The sequence below is a fragment of the Mustela nigripes genome, chromosome 11, assembly GCF_022355385.1.
Source record: "Mustela nigripes isolate SB6536 chromosome 11, MUSNIG.SB6536, whole genome shotgun sequence".
NCBI lineage: Eukaryota > Metazoa > Chordata > Mammalia > Carnivora > Mustelidae > Mustela > Mustela nigripes.
This window is the reverse complement of record NC_081567.1, coordinates 30,725,701-30,744,501: the sequence shown is the minus strand read 5'-3', so window position 1 is coordinate 30,744,501 and position 18,801 is coordinate 30,725,701. Positions and strand designations below refer to the sequence as shown.

Below are 18,801 nucleotides of genomic sequence, written 5' to 3'. Positions count from 1 at the left end.
CCTCCACTGCCCGGCACACATGCGGAGCTGGGAGACACGCACATCTCTGGAGCCACATGAAGAGCACAGGTGCCACAACCCGCACTTCCCAGAGCAAGTGTGTGCACACGCGTGTGTGCATTTCTTCTACAAATGTACCCTGGAAAGAGCCACACAAAGGTCATCAAGCCCCTTCCCCATCTTTCCTAGGCCAGGAAGAGCGCTCTGTCTCTCTTTCGCCTTCTCTCTTCCTCTCTCCTCTCTCCCGGGCCCCTGACCTCTGAGTTCTGCCCTGAGCTCCAGAAGCATGCCCTCTCCCGCAGGCCCTGGGGTGTTAGCCTTTCTGCTCCCACAGAGCCCAAGAAGTAGGGGGAAAGAGGCTCCCAGGCTCCCGGGGCAGGGCGCAGCCTGGCTCACACGAGGCTGGGCGGGTCGCTGCGGGATTGGCCCAGGGGGTCACCCCATGGGAGGAGCCTCGGCAGCTTGGGCCCAGAAGCTGGATGGGAAGGAGGTGGTGACTGCGGAGGGCTCACCGCTCCCCAGGCCCCAGCTCTGGGCTCTGGGAGCAGCTGCTGCCGGCTGCCTGCCAGTCAAGGCTGGGAGACTGGGGCATCTGGGGGGAGTCCCAGCAAAACAATAACCCACCCATAAGGTGCTTGTGAGCATTAATGAGATCATGAGTGGGACGTGCTTAGTCCAGTCCCTGGCACACGCCACGGGACTGTCCTGCACCCCCGCGTCATCTCCAACCCCCATCCTATAATGTTCAAGTTGTTAGATTTTTCCTTTGGGATCATTGCTCTTTTTTTTTTTCCCCTTTTACTGTAAGACAATAGGAAACAGAATCGTTTGACAGAATTTGTCTTCCCCAGCAACGTAAATTCCCTCAGACATCCACTCCAGGGCTCAGACTTCACCTCCATCAACCCACTTATTTGGATGTAAGGGGTCAAGGCGGCCTGTGCAAGGGAGAAGGAACGTCCTCTTCCCCAGCCTCTGGAATGCGGCTCGGAGAGGAAGCCAGCCCCAGACAGATGGCAGCCCGCATCCTCCCAGCACCCCCTACGACCAAGATTTGTTTTGTTAAACAACCCCCCTCCAGGCAGATGCCCAGCCGCTGGGCCTCCATGCGGGTTGTCTTGGAGGTAGGAGCCCTGGGCGGGAAGTCAGGAGACCCAGGTTCCCATCCAAACCCTAACACAAACCAGCTGCGAAACCCACACCCCCATTCAGAGCCCTGGGCCGCTTGGGCGATCTCCTTAGATGGGGAACAGGGCCCATGCTCCCCTCACTGGCTAGGGTGCTGCATGGTCTCCCGGACCAGGCGATGCGCTCTACCCCTCAAACCATTGCCTGTCTCCCTGCATGCCTGGGGCCACGTCCCTGGGACCCAGCCCAAGACCTGTCAGGCAAAGGGATGGTTCTGGTGTGCGTGATTTTGTGTTTCAGTCTTCAAGTCAAACCCTCCAGACGTTGGTGGTTGGGGTGGGGGAGGGGGTGGTCCTGGGACATGGCCATCTTAAAGATGCTCTGGACAGTGGACAGACTTTTCTCTAAGGGTCTGTGCGGTAGATATTTCAGACTTTCTGGGCCATCTGGGTCACCGTCACAACCATGCGGGCACTTCAGTGCAAAAGGAGCCACAGATAATATGTAAACGCACAGAGGTAGGGGAGGGATCCTGTGTTTCAGGAAAACTTTACATACAAAATTGAGCCCTGGGGCAGCAAGTTGGAGACCCTTGCTGTAACCCATCACAGTCAAGTCCTGATTACCCTAACCAGCCCATGTCATGCAAGGCTGCTGCTCCTCTGAGTTCTCCGGCATTCAGAGAACTTCTCTGCTGCCTTCCTACTCGGAGTGCCGCCTGTGGACCAGCATCCCTGGACTCCGAGTGTGTTATTAGAAATGCAGGGTCTCAGGTCCCGCCCCAGACGTACCAAGGGAACCTGCAGTTTAACAAAACTCTCAGGTGATCACACGCACATTACAGTTTTAAGGTGGGAGAATGGGCTCAGGGTTGTAGTTTGACGCAGATCTCTCTGGCTGCTGTTTGGGGGGGCGTGGATGAGCAGTAGGGACAAAGGTGGGAAGCAGGAGGGCAGGGAGCGATGGAGAGGCAAGGTGGGAAGGGACAAGGTCACCGGGTATTCACTGGTAACAGATGGGAGCGTGCCAAGTGAGGAGAGGCAAGATTTCACAGACCTCTGCCTGCCCAGCCCCTAAAATCAGGAGGCGCCTTCTAGAAGGCTGCAGGAGGGAAAGAGGATGTAACACAAGAAGAGCACTGAGAACACTGGCTCAGCTTGGTCTTTAGGGTGAACCTTTTCTTTCTCCTTCTGCTTGCAGTCCCATGGCTGCCACCAGCCACTGTCAGCCTCACAGGGGACCTGCTGAGGGCCAACCCCACCGGCCACCCACCCACCCCAGCCCCCTGTGTGGGGAAAGGGTGAGGCCCCTGCTGGAAATGGGCTCTGGCCATGTATGAGGTGTGAAAGGCAACTGCCAGGCTGGCCTCCCCCGAAACCAACGTCGCACTCAGCGGAAAAGTGCGCCGATGTTCCTGGCTGGAACAGAAATCCACCGCTTTGGGTCTGGCGGGATTGTTTGCCATGTAAAACTATCTGCCTGCGTCTTGTCTTGTGACAGCAGAGAAAGCTTCTGAGGCCAGGAAATAATTTTTGATGTGGAGGGGAAAATGGATTTAGCCGTTCCAGCCGGCCTTTGGCTTGTGGGTGCTTTGTGCAAGCTTGCGAATTCATTGTTTTCCAAAGTGCACGACCAAGGGGTTTCCAAGGAGGTGTCTGGCTCAGTGGGGTGTCTGAGTCTTCCCAGCTCAGGAAGGGAGAAGGCAGCTTGGAATCCTTTCGCTGGTCAAATGGTGGAAGGTTTTCAAGTGCAGCCAAGCCCAGAAACAAGGAGACAGGGGACAGGAGTGCTCCGGGCAACCTCACCAGAAACTCAGGTCGCGAAACCTCGAGGACATGGTGTTCCAAACTCGGCACCCTGACACTTGGAGACAGACGCTTTATTGTTGCGGGGGTGTTCTGCACCTTGCGGGGTGTTAAGCAGCAGGCCTGGGTTCTCCCCACTATCTGAGAGTAGCTCCCTGCCCCCCTAGTTGTGAGGATCAAAACATCTCCAGACTTTGGCAAATGCCACCGAGAAGGAAATTCGCCCCAGGTGAGGAGGAGGCTAGATGTTGACTTAGCCCAGCTCCCAGTCATTGCTGTCCAGAGGTGGCCAGCTGTCTTCACACAATGCCAGCCAATGCAAGCACGAGCTGCTGAGAGGCCGTCTGAGGTCAGGGGTCCTGCAAGTCCTGGAGGAGTTTAGAAACTGGTGGAGGCTCTCTGCCAGAGGGGACAATTGACTGAGTGTGAAAATCCATGGTAATCCACTAGGTCAGGTCTTTGAGCTTCTCCTTAACGCGTATGACAATTTTTCATTGTGTTTCTTTTATCGAACTAGTCTCCCGCATTAGAACATAAGCCCCCTTGAGGGCAGAGACCTTGTCTCCTTCATGTCTTATCCTCAATCACAGTCCAGTACATAAGATGATCTAACTGAGTATCTGTTTCAGGGAGAGAGGGAATTAAACATTTGTTGCATGCCTACACCTGGGAGACACACCTGGAGGACTTGTCAAAACGCAGACCGATGGGCCCTGCAGTTTCTGATTCAGAAGGGCTGGAATGGAGCCCAAGAGTTTACATTTCAAACATGCTACTGAGTGATGCTGGTGCTGTTGGTCCAAGGACCACACTCAGAGAAGCACTGAACTCAGAACCTCTGGGATCAGGGAGTTTAAAAGGTTGGATGCCCAGGCCACACCTCAAGCACTTAAATCAGAATTCCTAGAGGCGATACCCAGGCATCTGGGTGATCCCAGGGTGTAGCCGAGTTCGAGAACTGCTCAGCGGCACCTTCCCCTCTGATCTCACAGCCGGCAGGATTATTCCCGCCTTATGCATGAAGACATGGAGGTTCGGAGGAATTCGGTTTTTTCCCCGAGATCCCTCAGTTCTGCCAACATTCATCCCTGGTCTTCCGACTGCAGACACGCTTCTTCTTCCCGCCATCTTGCTTGCTCCCCACTCCAGCTCGGAGATGAGACCTCGGTTTTTTACCATCTTTACAACCGATATTCATGAAGCTGTTGCTGTTCTCACAAATATCTCTCACTGTCACTGCCCCCATTCTGCAGAGGGGGAAAACCAAGGCGCACAGAGGTAAAGCAAGCTGGCCTCGGCCACGCAGCCAAGAAGCGCTAGAGTCAGAATTGAACGCAGCCATCTGCCCTGCACCGTGGGTCTCACTGGTGGGGGGACAAGGAACGCGGGGAGGCAAGGGGAATCTGGACCGAGACAAGACAGCAGATGCAACGACTGGGGGTGTACCCGAAGCTGGGGGCCCCGAATGGGCAAACAGCCAAGGACCCAGAAGTGAATGAGCCACAACCTGGAAGAAATTAGGAAACTGCTGGGACCCAGGTGAGGCCAAGGCAACCCTCTACCTCTGCCAGGCGGCATCTTACAGTCTTCCTGTCCCAGCCACAACCAGTCCCAGCGACGGCCCCACCCTCGGCTTCCAGTCAAAGCATATGATTGGCTGACACCGGGCTGAAGCTCGCGGGTGGGAGGAGCGACGGAAGAGCTTCCCGGAGCCCGGAGCCCGGGTGGTGGCCGCAAAGGGAGTCCGAGCCCGCCCCTCTTGTATTGCCCGCCCCGAGCTGAGCCTCGCTGGTCCTCTCCCCTTCCCTACCCCATCTCCTGTTCGCTCCCTCCAACTTCCTGCGTTTGCTGGCTACCTTCCTAGCTCTGGACCTTGGCTCGCTCTTCCAAATTCCAGCAGTTTCTCTCCCATTTGTTTGGTGTCACGGCGGACAGATAATTGGTGAGGCAGTCCATCTCCCCAACACCCCGCCCTCAGAGCTGTCCGCCCACGTGGCCCAGGTACAGCAAGGAGACCTATGCCCACGTGACACGGGTGAGCCTTTGAGTCCTTTTGGCACAAAGGTGAGTATCAGGCGGAGCCCCACCGCATGCCACCCTGAGACTTTCCCTGAATTACCCTGCCATACCCGCATACCAGCGGGACAACGATTTCCTATTTTTCTTCAAATCAACTCCCTTTTCAGCCTTTGACACATGTATTTAAAAGGGGATCTTTGTTTTATTGCCGCAAGTAGATAAGGAATCACCCTCGCCATTAATAGAAGGAACCACAAGAGAGAAAATGGGGGGGAAAAGGTAAGTCTCACTAAGTTCTTTTCTTTTGTCTTTAGAGGTATGAAGTCTGCCCCAGACTCGATGCTTTGCTGCCAGATAGAAAGACGTTAAGGGCAAAGTAGCATCACTTCCAGTCTTGACGCTCTCCGAAAGCCTGATGGTGAGCACTTAGAAAGTGCTTTCTCGAGAACTTTCTCGCCAAGCAGCAACCATGTAGAAGGCCTGGCCCCTGCCCACCCCCTCACCAGACTGCCCATGGCCACAGGGGCAGGCGGGCGGGCTCCACTTCCCCTGGGCTGGGCCAGTTTTAGAAAGAGCCGTCAGTAGCTTGGCGGCGGGTACCGGTGCTGGATGGGATCTGGCTGCTTGTGAAGCACGAAAGTATTTCCCGCTCCACAATAGGTTCCAGACCTCCCTGGACAAACAGAGGGGCTGGCAGTAGGAGCTAGGGCGCTCAGATCGCGAGCTTTGGGTCCTTACCCCTCAGACACTGTGACTTCCTGCCCTGGCGCCGCCTCCCAGGGAAAGGATGCTCTGCTGGTGTTAATGAGCACTTGGAAAGCAAAACCCCAAAGCGAAGGCTTTCCAGGCTAAAACTCACAGTCCCTCTGTGTTCTGTTAAACTCTTCCCAGGCCCGACTGCTTTCTACATCTGCTTTCCTGCATTTCCTCCGACGCATGGAGAAAAACGTGTCTAATGCACGAGCCTACTGGAACCCAGGCAAGAAATGCAAACGAATGCGGTGGTCCATGACAGGGGTGCTGGGGACCCAGGCAAACTGGAGGGCCCGGGCCCTGTCCAAAGAAACGTGGTGCCCATTCAGCTCCTGCCCGCCGCTCCCCCCATAGAAACCTGAGCTCCGAACTGCTGGAGCCACCCATTTCTCTAGAGATTCTGGAAATCTGAACTTTTCTGTAAAATCTCCTTTTTTTTTTTTGGCCAAAATATTAAAACAAAATGAAACAATCTTCTATAAGAGTGCATACAAACATGTAGACATGTCACTTTTAAAGGTGACAGCCCAAACTGGAAATAACCCTCCGGTCCTTGAGCAGGTGAATGGATAAGCCACTTCAGGTGTGTGGATATGACATATACTAGTGGTTTATACGTACAATACTATACTCACACAACACGTACTACTCATCAATGAGTAAACCAGGACTCTTGATTCCGCTGAGTGAAAGAAACCAAATGGAAGAACCCAGTGCACACGAGTATGTCTCCCTTCACAAAAGAGTCTAGACAACGTAAACGCCTCTATAGGGACAGAAAGCAGTCGGTGGTTGTGGCGGGCTGCAGGGGTGGGGGGTGGAGAAAGAGATGAGAAAGAGCCACAAGGAAACCTTTGATCTGTTCACTACCTTGATTGAAGGTACCTCATGACATGTATTTGTCAGAACTTCTCTAATTGGGGCGCCTGGGTGGCTCAATGAGTTAAAGCCTCTGTCTTTGGCTCAGGTCATAATTCCAGGGTCCTGAGATCGAGCCCCATGTCAGGCTCTCTGCTCGGCGGGGAGCCTACTTCCCCCTCTCTCTCTGCCTGCCTCTCTGCCTACTTGTGATCTCTGTCAAGCAAATAAATAAAATCTTAAAAAAAAAAATTCTCAAATTGTACACTTGGAAAACAGGCACCTAATGACATGTCAAGGATAAATAAAGCTGTTCAGAGGAAAATGTGAGGGGCCAGAGAATAGGCAGGCCAAGTTCAGCCCACTGGCTACTGGTGTTTTTCTCTGGATTTAAACCATGCAGCCAGCATTTACGTGATGCCTGGTGCACCGTGCATTTCGTGAGGCGCTGGGTTTGCAAAGGTGAGGAACTTTGCTGAGTTCTCCAGACAGCAATGGTGCAAACAGGACCAGTCCAGGTAAAGATGGGGGACCCAGGGACACGGGCTGGTGCTACCCAGAGAGACCTCGTCACCTGCACCTTTGGGCCAAGCTCTCAAGGCTTTCAGAAGGATCTAAAGCACTTGAGCTTTTGTTCCCTGTAAATCAAATGCCCTCTTATCTAGCTGCCAGCAAATTCATGGGTACTATCAAAAGCAAACAGAGCACAGGGAGGCCACAGCGGTAATCCAGGCAAGAGATGGTGGACGCCCAGCCAGGGTGGAGGCAGAAGCAGCAGTGGGGAGCAATGAGATTCTGAAAGTAGAACTGACCGGATTTACTGATGGAGCCGACTTAGGGTGTGGGAGAGGAAGAGAGGCGTCCAAGTGGGCCCTGATGTCTGGGATTGAGCACCTGGAAGCCAGAGCCCCTGGAAGCCAGTGGAAGCATCTAGAAGCATCTGGAAGCCAGAGTCACAGAGGAAAATGGTGCAGCAGGAGGCAGGGTGGAAGTCCTCAGGGGAAACCTGGCTCCTGTTTGCTGCCTCTAACTACAAGAAAGTCCACACCACGTGCAAGGAGAGAGCAGTTGAGAGGAAGTCAAGAATCCAACTTGTCTCTCAGACAGCCTGATTGAGGCTGTGCTTTGGGCTTATCCTGACAGCATCTCCTCCCCGCCCACCCCCAGCTCCTGGTGTCCTCGTTAGCTCCAGCCACATTCACGTCCAAGCTGGGAAAACGGGATTTGGACTCAAGAGCTCATAGGACCAAGGGGTGACAGAAACCCCAGAGGGGCGTCTGCTTTGCCACATTCGGGGCCGACCCAGGTGATGGGGTAAGCTGGCCCGATGCATCGCAGGAGGGATGACCCGGCTCGGCTTGGAAGCTTGGAAACAAAATGCAAGTGGGCAGCTCGGATTAGATCGGATGCCTGAGGTTTGCCTTTTGGAAGGATTTGGTTCCCCCAATACTCCGAGTCTGGAAGAGGGGAGGAGAGAGGGAGGGAGAGAGAAGGGAAGCAGACAGCTGCTCACCCAGATGTCTGTCAAAGCCGATTCTGCCCTCCACGCAGAACTTTGTTATCGCTCTGATTGGTGGAAAATGCACATCATTGGCCTTAAGTGCAAACAACCGTAAAAAAAAAAAAAAAAACATGAAATGAGATGCGCGTAAAACCGTGTTATTTAAACTCTGGCTAGATGCTGCCGGCTGTCCCAAGTTCTTAGCCTGAGGCTGGCACTCTCTGTTGAAAAGAGGAGAAGAAGGTATTCTAGCCTGTGAACAGGGCTTCCCTTTGAGATCATTTCAAGGACTGAAACAGGACTGAAGGCAGACACACTTTCTTCCTTGCGATCCACCCACTGTTACTTGCCTTGGCCGGGGCCTGGCTCCCACACTTCAGGAGAAACACTACTCTGTAGTGATGTCCCCATACCTCCCCACTCACGCCTTTCCCCCACCTTAAGAGTCCACCCCCTACAAGGCTCATTCAACTGGGTCACTGGTTACAGGTGGGGACTTCAGCAGTTCTGGAGTCCTGTGGGGGAGAGGAGAGGCGGGGAGTTCTCAGGAGGCACTGGTTCTCAAAGACAGCAGCCTGCTCTCAGGTCATCAATGGCTTGAGCCCAGAGAAGTCACCAGCCTCTCCTCTAGGAGAGGTCAATGTGACCGGGACACACCCCAGGCTCCAGAGTACAAGGATCAAGGGCATGGACAAGGTCCAAGCCAAGTTCCAGGGTTTGGGGTGTGGCCTTGCAGATGGAGCCCGAGGATCACAGGGAACATCTAAGGCTTTCTGTGTACCTCCAAACCCCTGCTGGATTCGAAGTCTGCATGGGGAACTGTGTAGACCCGGCCTTTCAAAAAGGATTCGTATGACCATCTGGGCAACACTTCCTTTGCAGCACAGGTGAGGACGGAGGCCTAGAATCCTCCAGGAATGCTTCTTGCCAAGGGGAATGAGGCTGAGCTCAACAACTAACAGTTAACATTTTTAAAGGGAGCATTTCCAATTCTTCAGGCTGACGCAAACCATGGAAAGGTGAAAGGGTTGTTATATATTTATTTTCATTCCATGGACTTCTTTTATTGTCTTAGAAAAACATGATGTGGCGTCATCACCAACCAGAAGACAAGTCCTCCCTCAGGGAATGTGGTCACTGGTGTCGGGCTGGGGTTTGGGTGTTTCAAATGGGCGCTGGCTTATTTGCAAGGCAGCTGGTCATTAGATAATGAATATTGATAAAAACCCACACAGTTGCAAAGACTCTCTCATCAGCAGCAATGAGACGGTTAGTAATAATTCCAAGCTTCCCTGGAGAAATTCAGGGAAAGGGCTTTGCTCCCCATCGCCACCCAAAAGATCCTTTTCCTCCTTATTGATGAGAATATGAATGCTCAGTTACCTTTTCTTAAATGTTTACCATTCGCCAAGCACTGCGCTAAGGACGCCGCAAAAACACACGCATTTATCAACTCTAAGTAACATCATGGATTAGTTCTCATTCCCTGTTTCATGGATGAAAAACCCAGCTGCTGAGACCTACCAAAGGAGCTTCCTGAATCATCTCCAGGCCTCTGATCTCGTGCCATGAAATGTAACAAGGCACTGCGTTTGATCCACAATATGAAATGCCTCAAGAGAAAATGCTCACTCTTCCTCTGGGGCGCCCGGGTGGCTCAGTCGGTTAAGCGTCTAACGGTGCGGCTCAGGTCATGATCTCAGGGTCCTGGGATGGAGCCCTGTATCAGCTCTACGCTCAGTGGGGAGCCTGCTTCTCCCTCTCCGTCTCTCAAATAAATACAATCTTTAAGAGAGAGAGAGAAAATGCCTGCACAATAACCAAAAAGCCATCCCACGTTCCCCCTGGGGAGGAAGGAACACACAGCACCCATATCTGATATAATACTGTCCGGCCTTGCAAAGGAAGGACATTGTGACGTGACCTGCTACATGGAGGAACTTTGGAGACACTGCGCTCGGGGCAATCAGCCCGTCACAAAAGGACAGTTAGTGTAGGATTCCACTCTTGTGGAAGTGTGACCCGCAGGGGTCAGTTCGTAAGGGACAGAGAGGACGGGTGGCGGCTTCCAGGAGGACAGGGGACTGGGAAGTGGTTTAGTGGGCATGGAGTTAATTAAACACAGGAGTTCTTTTCAGCTTGGGAAGATGGAGAAACGTTCTGGAGACAGATCGTGTGTGACGGCTGCACAACAGTGTTAAGTACCTTACACTAGTGACCTATACACACTTTGCAGTGGCTGCTCTGCACTGAATGTGTGTGTGTTTCCCAGAATTCATGTTGAAACCTAATCCGCGCTGTACCAGTAAGAGGAGGTGGGGTCTTGGAGCTGGGATGAGGTCCCCAGCAGGCTCACTTTGAATGGGATTAGCGCCTGGATAAGAAAGACTGCGGAGAGCTCCCTCCCTGCTGTGCCACGTGAGGACACAGCGAGAAGACCATGTCTTCTCGATGACCAAGAAACGGGCCTGCCCCAGACACCGAATGTGCCCATGGCTTCATCCTGATACTTAGCTTACAAGAGGTAAATGTCGATTGTTTATAAGCCACCAATCTATGGCATTTTTGTTACAGCAGCCACAACAGACTAAGACAATGGTACATTTTTTTGCTATGCTTATTTTGCCACAGTAAGAGCACATTTCTTTTTCCCCAGAAGGAAGGAATGGATGGAGGGAAGGAAGGAAAGAAAAGAAAGAGAGAAAAGGTTTGAAATTAAAAGCATTAACTCATTCACGGATAATTCCTTTAAAAAATATCAACAGGAGGGGCGCCTGGGTGGCTCAGTGGGTTAAGCCTCGGCCTTCAGCTCAGGTCACGATCCCAGAGTCCTGGGATCGAGTCCCGCATCGGGCTTTCTGCTCTGCAGGGAGCCTGCTTCCTCCTCTCTCTCTCTCTGCCTGCCTCTCTGCCTACTTGTGATCTCTGTCTGTCCAATAAATAAATAAAATCTTTAAAAAAAAAATATCAACAGGAAACTCAACATTGTAGATTCCTCTCATTCACTGAACAGAGATGTAAGGGGTGTTGACTATGTGCCGGGCGCTCTACGAAGCAGGGGGATTATACAGCTGAATCAGGATCAATGTCCTGGAGGGACACGGATGAGTAAACCCACCAAATCCATTAAATCATAACCATCGACAAAGTGCTCACTCTGGACAGAGGGCTGTGGTTCAGATAATCCTTCTGGCATCCCGGAGGTCAGAACCATTATTATCCCCATTCTACAGATGAGGAAACTCGGGCACTGAGAGGTTAGGGAAACTGTCCAGGGTTGCAGAGATGGTGAGCCAGGATTCCCACCCAGGCAGCCATGCTTTGTCCGTGCTCCCAACCACACACTATGGTGTGGAAGGAGCGATGATAAACTATGTAAACCTGCATTTGTAGTCAGCAAACTGCAACCTGCGGCCCACGTCCGGCCCACTGATGATTTTTGTACATAAAGTTTTATTGGCACACAGCCGTGCTCATCTGTGTGCATACTGTCTACGGCTGTCTACATGAGCAGAACTGAGTTGTTTTGACAGAAGCCGAATGGCCTGCAGAGCTGAAAATGGAACCTGGCCCTTTGCAGAACAAGTTTCTTAACTCCATTTTGGGAAGATTCATAGGAAAATGTTCAGTAAAAGAGGGAGGGAAGCTCCATCTGCCAACTCTGCCTTCTCGAGATGTTTCACATCTCTCCCTTTCCCCTCGCATCTGACACCACCACCGTGGCTCAGCCAGCCGTCCTTCTCACCCAACGCCTTCTAGAGCCTCTTAATCACTCTCCCTGTGTCCACTCTGGATCTCTGCAACCCTGTTCCACCCAGGAGGGAAAGAAAGCCACCTAAGGATGAGAGTAGATCTGCACGCCTTCCGCTTAAAACCCTTCTAAGTCTCTCTGGGTTCTCAGCATAAAATCCGGACTCTTCGCCAGGACCTACCAGGACCTGTATGACCTGAGCCTGCCCCCTGCTCCCACCCCATCCCACACACGTCCGTTGTGCACTGACCACCCTCAGGAATACCCTTCCCACCATCCCTTGACTGCCCAACTCCCTGGTGACCTGCCCTTGATGCCACCAGGTGTGAGGTCCCTATGAGAAGCCCTGATGCATCTCCTTGGTCTTCCCTCATCCTAGAAACTTCCATTTCCTCGGCCCCCTCCATACCTGAGGCTATAGGGTGGCATATGTCGGCGGAGGCTTACACCGCCCCTCTCTAATTGCCACTGAACCTTGCTTGCGGCCCTCTAACTCCCCCGCATATATATAGCATATCTTTGTGTCTAGAACTCTGTTTTCTGAATGCAGGTTCAAGGCTCGTCCCCTGCCACCACTCCCCCATCAGACTATCATCCCTAAGTCCTTCCTGTGTGCACACGTCAAAGCCTCCACCAGAATGCAAGTCCCCTGAGGACAGGGACCCAGGGGATTGTTTGCATGGCCCCTCCTTTCATTCCTGGTGGCCAGCAAGCATCGGGCATGCTCACTGAGCAGAGGCAGAGCCGGGAGGATAAGTTCCATGCAGAGAGGCCCCCTCACCCCCAAAGGTGGGAGACTGCACATCGCCTTTGCATAGGAGCAGCAGAAAGGACGGGGGATTTGCAGTAGCAGGAGACAGGGACACAATCAGGCAATCCTTCCCCCCTGATGCTGTGGAAGCCTTCGAAGGCCAAAAGGATTCCATCTCCAAAGATGCTGACGTGGACGGAGAGCTGCTCAGGCCCATTTCCTGGGGCTCTGATAATGGCACCCAAATTCACTTGTCATATTCCACCACAAGGCCCTTGTATGGAGTGAAGGACCCTGGGGGCCGTCAGCCTCTTGGGGGACCGTGCTGACAGCCACGCTGAGCTCCAAGTTCCATCATCAGGGGAGAGGGGAAGGATCTACCCCAGATGCTGTACTCCCCCTGTGACACCCATGGCTCCTTCCCCTTTCCGGGAGGACAGGCTACTGGATCTGGGTCAGCATCAGGGGTGCGTGGGCAGCTTGGCCAGCCAAGACCCCCGGGAGGCGGGTGAGGACTCAGCCCAGCGGGCCGCCCCCCCCCCCCCCCCCCCGCGCATCTCTCTTACCTTCGCCAGCTGCGTCTGCAGCTTATTCTTGGCGTCCGTCACCTCGGAGATGCGGGCGCTGAAGGCCAGGTTGGTCTGGGTAAACTGCTTCCACATCTGGTCCGACAAGATCTCAAAGAGGTTCTCGGCCTCCTCGCGCAGCCGGATGGAGTTGGCCCGCATGTTCTGCGAGTGCCTGATGTTGTCATTGCTGAACTTGGCCCAGGTCTCGGGCACGGAGATCCTGCAGGAGGCACAGGGATGAGCTTAACACAAGACAGCAATCGGGCGGTGGAAAGAAGGCCTTGGAGGATCCCCAATCCAGAGTCTCACCCTCGGCACTCTTGACATCTGGGTCGGGACCATTCTCTGTTGGGGGGGTCACCCCGGACCCTGAAGGAAGTTGAGCAGCGCCCCTCTGCCTGCTAGATGCCAGCAGTACCGTCCCTCCAGTCGTGACAACCCAAAGATGTCTCTAGACATTGCCAAATGTCCCCTGGGAGACGGGGAACAACGGCCCCCCACTGGGGACCACTGGGCTAACCCCACCCCCACCCCATTTTATAAGGCATGCAACAGCATCCTGGCAAGCACTAATCTTCCAAAGGGTGCTTGGTGAGTTGTAGGGGAGAAAATGGGTCCTTTGAAAAGCTCTCTCACTACCACCACCAGAATCACAGAGACAGGCTGGGAAGCAGGCACTGGGGTTCTGTGCTGGCCACAGAGCCCCTTCAGTTCAGAAATGAGCACGTGGTCAGGCTAATGGCCCCGAATTCCTCATTCAACGAATGTTCTCTGAACACCTACCACATGCCAAGCATTGTTCCAGGCATCGGGATCGAGCCAGGCCCAAGAGCATCAACAGCCCTGTCCTCACCGGGCTAAGCTTCCGGCAGAGGAAGACGGATGTCAAAGAAAGAAGATATTTACACACGGTATATGCGCTAGGAGGAACTTTAGCCCGGGAAGGATGGGCTGATGGAGTGCAGGCTTTATGTGCTTGTCAGGGTCCTAAAAGGAAAGAAAAAGGATCGGAGGGTGCTGAGGAGCTCCAGGATTAGCAGAAGTGCAAAGCCATCACCACTGAGGGCCAGAGGAGGGCCAAGAAGAAACCCCCAACCTCCTTCTCCTCCTGCCGTCCGCCTCCCATGGGCACCCCTTGCCTTGGTTGAACCCCAGTGGGAACCAGATGGAAAGATGGTCTTCCTGGCCGAGGGTGTAACCCTTTGCACCACACAATTGATGCATGGCCTGGGGTAGGGGGGTCTTCTCCTCTGGGGAGCCTCTGAGGAGGAGGGACATGCATTTCCCTGATCTGGCTTCAGTTCCTGGGTAACTTTTTAAGGTCTCTTCTAGCTGGGAAATCTCCAGTTCTTAAATAAAACATCTTTCTTCTCAGGCAGTGGGGAAAAAAAAAAAAAAAAAGGGGGATTCGGTTTTCTGAAATAGAAGTCTCTTTTCAGACATTTTAAAGCACACTTAGATTGCATGGTGACTAGAAATTTTTAAAAAGAACACATCATATGTGGTTGGCTGGTCTGTCTTTGGCAGGAATTCAAAAATCAAGCAGTAATGGGGGTCTCGGGCTTCTGGAGATGGGAGAGGAAAGATCTGAATCAGATCTTTCAGACAACAAATACTCGAGGCTCAGAGAGGTGAAGCATCTTTGCCAAGGTCACACAGTTACTCACCATCCATCCAGGAAGGGAAGCACAAGGACAGCAGAGAGAGACTGCACCTGACTCAGGAGTGTGCCTCCTGCTGCTGAAAGGGCACCGTCAAGGTCAGGAGCGGCAACCTCTAAGGCCCCAACCTCCCCTGGAGCAGACAGCTGTCCTCCCCAGAGGAAAGAACCTGCTCTGTCACACTCTCCCTGGGCTGGGGGAATGAGCCCGAGGCAGCTTGTCCACTGGAAAGTGGTGTGCCTCCGTAGGGGAGATGTGCTTTGGGGGCCATGTGTCCTCTAAAGAAGGGGCCAAGATAAAACACACAGGCTCCGGGTCCAGCATGGGCTCAGACTGTGGCTCTGCCACCAGCTGTGTGAGCTTGGTTCAGGCGCTTCAACTCTCTGAGCCTTAGTCTCCCCATCGTAAAATGGGGATAATAATGGTGTCGACACCCCAGGGTTATTGAGGGACTCAATGTGAAACCCTGTCTTGGCATCTGGCAACGGAGAGCACTTAATAAGGGTTTAGGAGTCACAAGACGCTGTTTGCAAAGTGCGGTGCCTGCAGCACTCAGCCAGCATCAGGTAAAAGGCACCTGCTGTCGCCAGGGGTCACACCGTCGGCTGACCCATAGGAGCGAGAACTTGGGCGGGCAGAGCTCCTGCGGTTCAGTCTCCCAAGTTTCCTTTACCTGCCTAGACATGGCCCTGCTTTAAGAAAATGCCCAGGGTGCCTGGGTGGCTCAGTGGGTTAAGCCGCTGCCTTCGACTCGGGTCATGATCTCGGGGTCCTGGGATCGAGCCCCACATCGGGCTCTCTGCTCGGCAGGGAGCCTGCTTCCTCCTCTCTCTCTGCCTGCCTCTCTGCCTACTTGTGATCTCTCTCTCTCTCTCTCTGTCAAATAAATAAATAAATAAATAAATCTTAAAAGAAAAGAAAAGAAAATGCCCAGTCCAGAGCCCTGGGCTAGCACGGCTGGTGAGCGATCAGTCACACACCCCAGCACTTGCTCCCCAGCTCGAGCCCCCGGACGGGGGAATTTGACAGCCTGTCCTGACTCTCCCCAGCCCCCTGGCTGCAAGCTTTCAGGGAGGCATCCGTTTGGGAAGGGAACCCTCCAGACTTCCACTCCAGATGAGCAGCTGCGGCCCCCGAAGTCCTGGTTATGTAGCCAGGGGCCAGGGGTGTCGCCTTGTCAGGAAAGAGGAGGGGCCCCACAAGTTGGAGGCAGCCCTGGGCTCGGGCCAAGGAGACCACCATGAAATTCCTCTCTTCTCTCTCTTCCCTATCTCCTTTCCTCTTTCCATGCGTTCGCTTATTCAGCAAACACTTCCTGCACACCTACTATGTGCGAGGCACAATTACATTGTGCTAAAAGTTTTCTGGGTTGTTTTTTGTTGTTGTTGTTTTGGTTTTGGTTTTGGTTTTTTAGATTTTATTTATTTGTCAGAGAGAAAGAGAGAGCACAAGCAGGGGAAGCAGCAGGCAGAAGGACTAGCAGGTTCCGGGCTGAGCAGGGACCTGCCCCCTGATGCCGAACTCGATCCCAGGACCCTGAGATCATGCTCTGAGCCGAAGGCAGACACATAACTGACTGAGCCACCCAGGCACCCCCACCCCCCGACTTTTTTTTTTTAATTCTTTTTTTTTTTTTAAAGATTTTTTATTTATTAATTTGACAGAGAGAAATCACAAGTAGACGGAGAGGCAGGCAGAGAGAGAGAGAGAGAGAAGCAGGCTCCCTGCTGAGCAGAGAGCCCGATGTGGGACTCGATCCCAGGACTCTGAGATCATGACCTGAGCCGAAGGCAGCGGCTTAACCCACTGAGCCACCCAGGCGCCCTTTTTTTTTTAAAAGAGACCAAGATAGATACCACCCTCTCCCTGTACCCAGAGCACCGCTCTGTCCGGCCCTCATTGTTTTGGGCCTTGTCCTGCCTGCGGATTGGGAAAGCATGCCTTCCTTCTGCCTGAAATTCCAGAAACAGGGACATGTCCATGACAGAGCCAGGCACACAGAAGGCACCCACCTCGGAGCTGCTGTGACAAGCAAATGAGGTCACACGGCAAGCACTCAACACATCTCAGCTGCTGTCATTCCCCCACACTAGGCTCTGTGCTCTGCGCCCCACACGCCTACCTCCTTATACTCATAGCAACTCTGGGAGGTGGGCACTATTTTTATTCCAGTACAGACGAGGCGGTGGGGGGGGGGGGGGTACAGAGAGATTAAGTACTTTGCCCCAAGCATGAGTGTAGAGGCTGAACGGGAAGCCAGGCAGCCTGGCTCCAGCATCCACTTTTAAACCACTACCGGCTCTGACGGCCACCCGTTGGCTCTCCCAGCTGAGCTTGGATTCCTCCTCCTTCTGGTTACAGTCATTCTGTTGTGGATTTGTTTAGTGGAATTGCCCATCCGGGTGCCCGGCCTGCCTTGGCCCCACGGCGGTGGCTGCACGACCCTCCCTAAGCCGACCTCTTGTACCCTCTTGCTGGAATTTTCATCTTGGGCAAAATGGGGCAAAATGAAGAGACACCCGTGCTCTGACAATATAGATGATTAGCTCCCACTTCCTGGCTCATTCAAGCTGCCAGAACCTTCCCCTCTAGCCTTCTCCTGAAGTCTGTGGCTCCCCCACAGCCTTCCAGTAAGTTCCGTCTTGTCTTAAGTTAGCTAGAATTGGATTCCGTGGCTTGCAACCGAGGACCCCTCACTCAGCCACTTTGTTTCTTACTTGACTGGTGCATGATGGCTTCATGGCTCCTTGGCAGGAGCAGACCCAAGCCCTCACTCCCATCAGGCTTGGCCAGAGATGGGGACCAAGAGCCCAGTACTCACGTGCCATCGACTTTCTCCATGCCATGGAAGAAGCTGATGCAGTCTGACGTGTTCCTCAGGTTAAAGCACTTCTCGTCGATAAACTGGGCCGAGGTTTTGTCCTCGAGGTCCCTCTCCAGAGCGTGCTGAGCGTCTCGGTTATCCCTGTGCGGTGCAAGGATTTGCCTGGTGATGGTGCACCTACCCGGAGTCCCTCGCACAAGGTCATGCGGGAGGGAGGGGCAGAGCCAGGCTCAAAGCCAAGTCTCTGGACTCCCCCCAGGGTGCTCTGTCTACCCCCCAGTAGTTTCTCCGTCCTCTTCCCACTGTGATGCCCCCACTACATACCCACGACCTCCCCACACTTCCCCTTCCCCCCAATCCAAGCAGATCTGTTGTCATTCAAAACAGGAGCAGGCAAACATTTATCATAAAGGGTCAAATACTAAATACTTTAGGCTTTGTGGGTCATAGGGTCTCTGTTGCAACTACTGGACTATGCAGGAAAACAGTCTTGGATAATATGTAAGTGAATGGGCGTGGCTATGTCCCAATAAATCTTTTTTTTTTATATATATTTTTTTAAAGATTTTATTTATTTATTTGACAGACAGAGATCACAAGTAGGCAGAGAGGCAGGCAGAGAGAGAGAGAGAGAGGAGGAAGCAGGCTCTCTGCTGAGCAGAGAGCCCGATGTGGGGCTCGATCCCAGGACCCTGGGATCATGACCTGAGCCGAAGGCAGAGGCTTTAACCCACTGAGCCACCCAGGCGCCCCCCAATAAATCTTTATAGAAACAGGTGGGGGACCAGATTTGGCCCTCCAGCTGTACTTGGCTGACCAGCTTTAGAAGACGTGAATTCTACTTTGGACAGAGCCTGGTACTGAAACATGCCCTGGGCAGAGTCGGGGATTGGCCGCAGTCAGGAGCTAGGCGGAGTCAAGAACTGGACAGAATCAGGGGCTCGAGGAGCCAGGGACTGGGCGGATCCAGGGATTGAAGAGTCAAGAATGGCCAGTCAGGGATAGGTGGAATCAGGGACTGGGTGGAGTCAGGGGCTGGGCGGAGCCAGGGATTGAAGAGTCAAGAATGGCCAGTCAGGGATAGGTGAAATCAGGGACTGGGTGGAGTCAGGGGCTGGGCGGAGCCAGGGATTGAAGAGTCAGGAATGGCCAGTCAGGGATAGGTGGAATCAGGGACTGGG

At 53.4% G+C, this 18,801-nt stretch overlaps 1 protein-coding gene and 1 long non-coding RNA gene across 2 annotated transcripts in view; one reads left to right on the top strand and one right to left on the bottom strand.

Moving 5' to 3' along the window:
• TEKT5 (tektin 5) overlaps window positions 1-18,801 on the bottom strand; it is a 35,941-nt gene that overhangs the window by 9,690 nt on the left and 7,450 nt on the right. The window contains exons 4-5 of the mRNA XM_059415978.1: window positions 17,618-17,761; window positions 13,133-13,355 (exon numbers count right to left, since the gene is read on the bottom strand). Of these exons, the coding sequence (XP_059271961.1) occupies window positions 13,133-13,355; window positions 17,618-17,761 (367 nt within the window). The remainder of the gene's footprint in view (window positions 1-13,132; window positions 13,356-17,617; window positions 17,762-18,801) is intronic.
• LOC132027222 (uncharacterized) lies at window positions 4,624-6,781 on the top strand. Its single transcript, XR_009407097.1, has 3 exons — window positions 4,624-4,997; window positions 5,267-5,370; window positions 5,844-6,781. It is a non-coding gene; the product is annotated as an uncharacterized LOC132027222 (long non-coding RNA).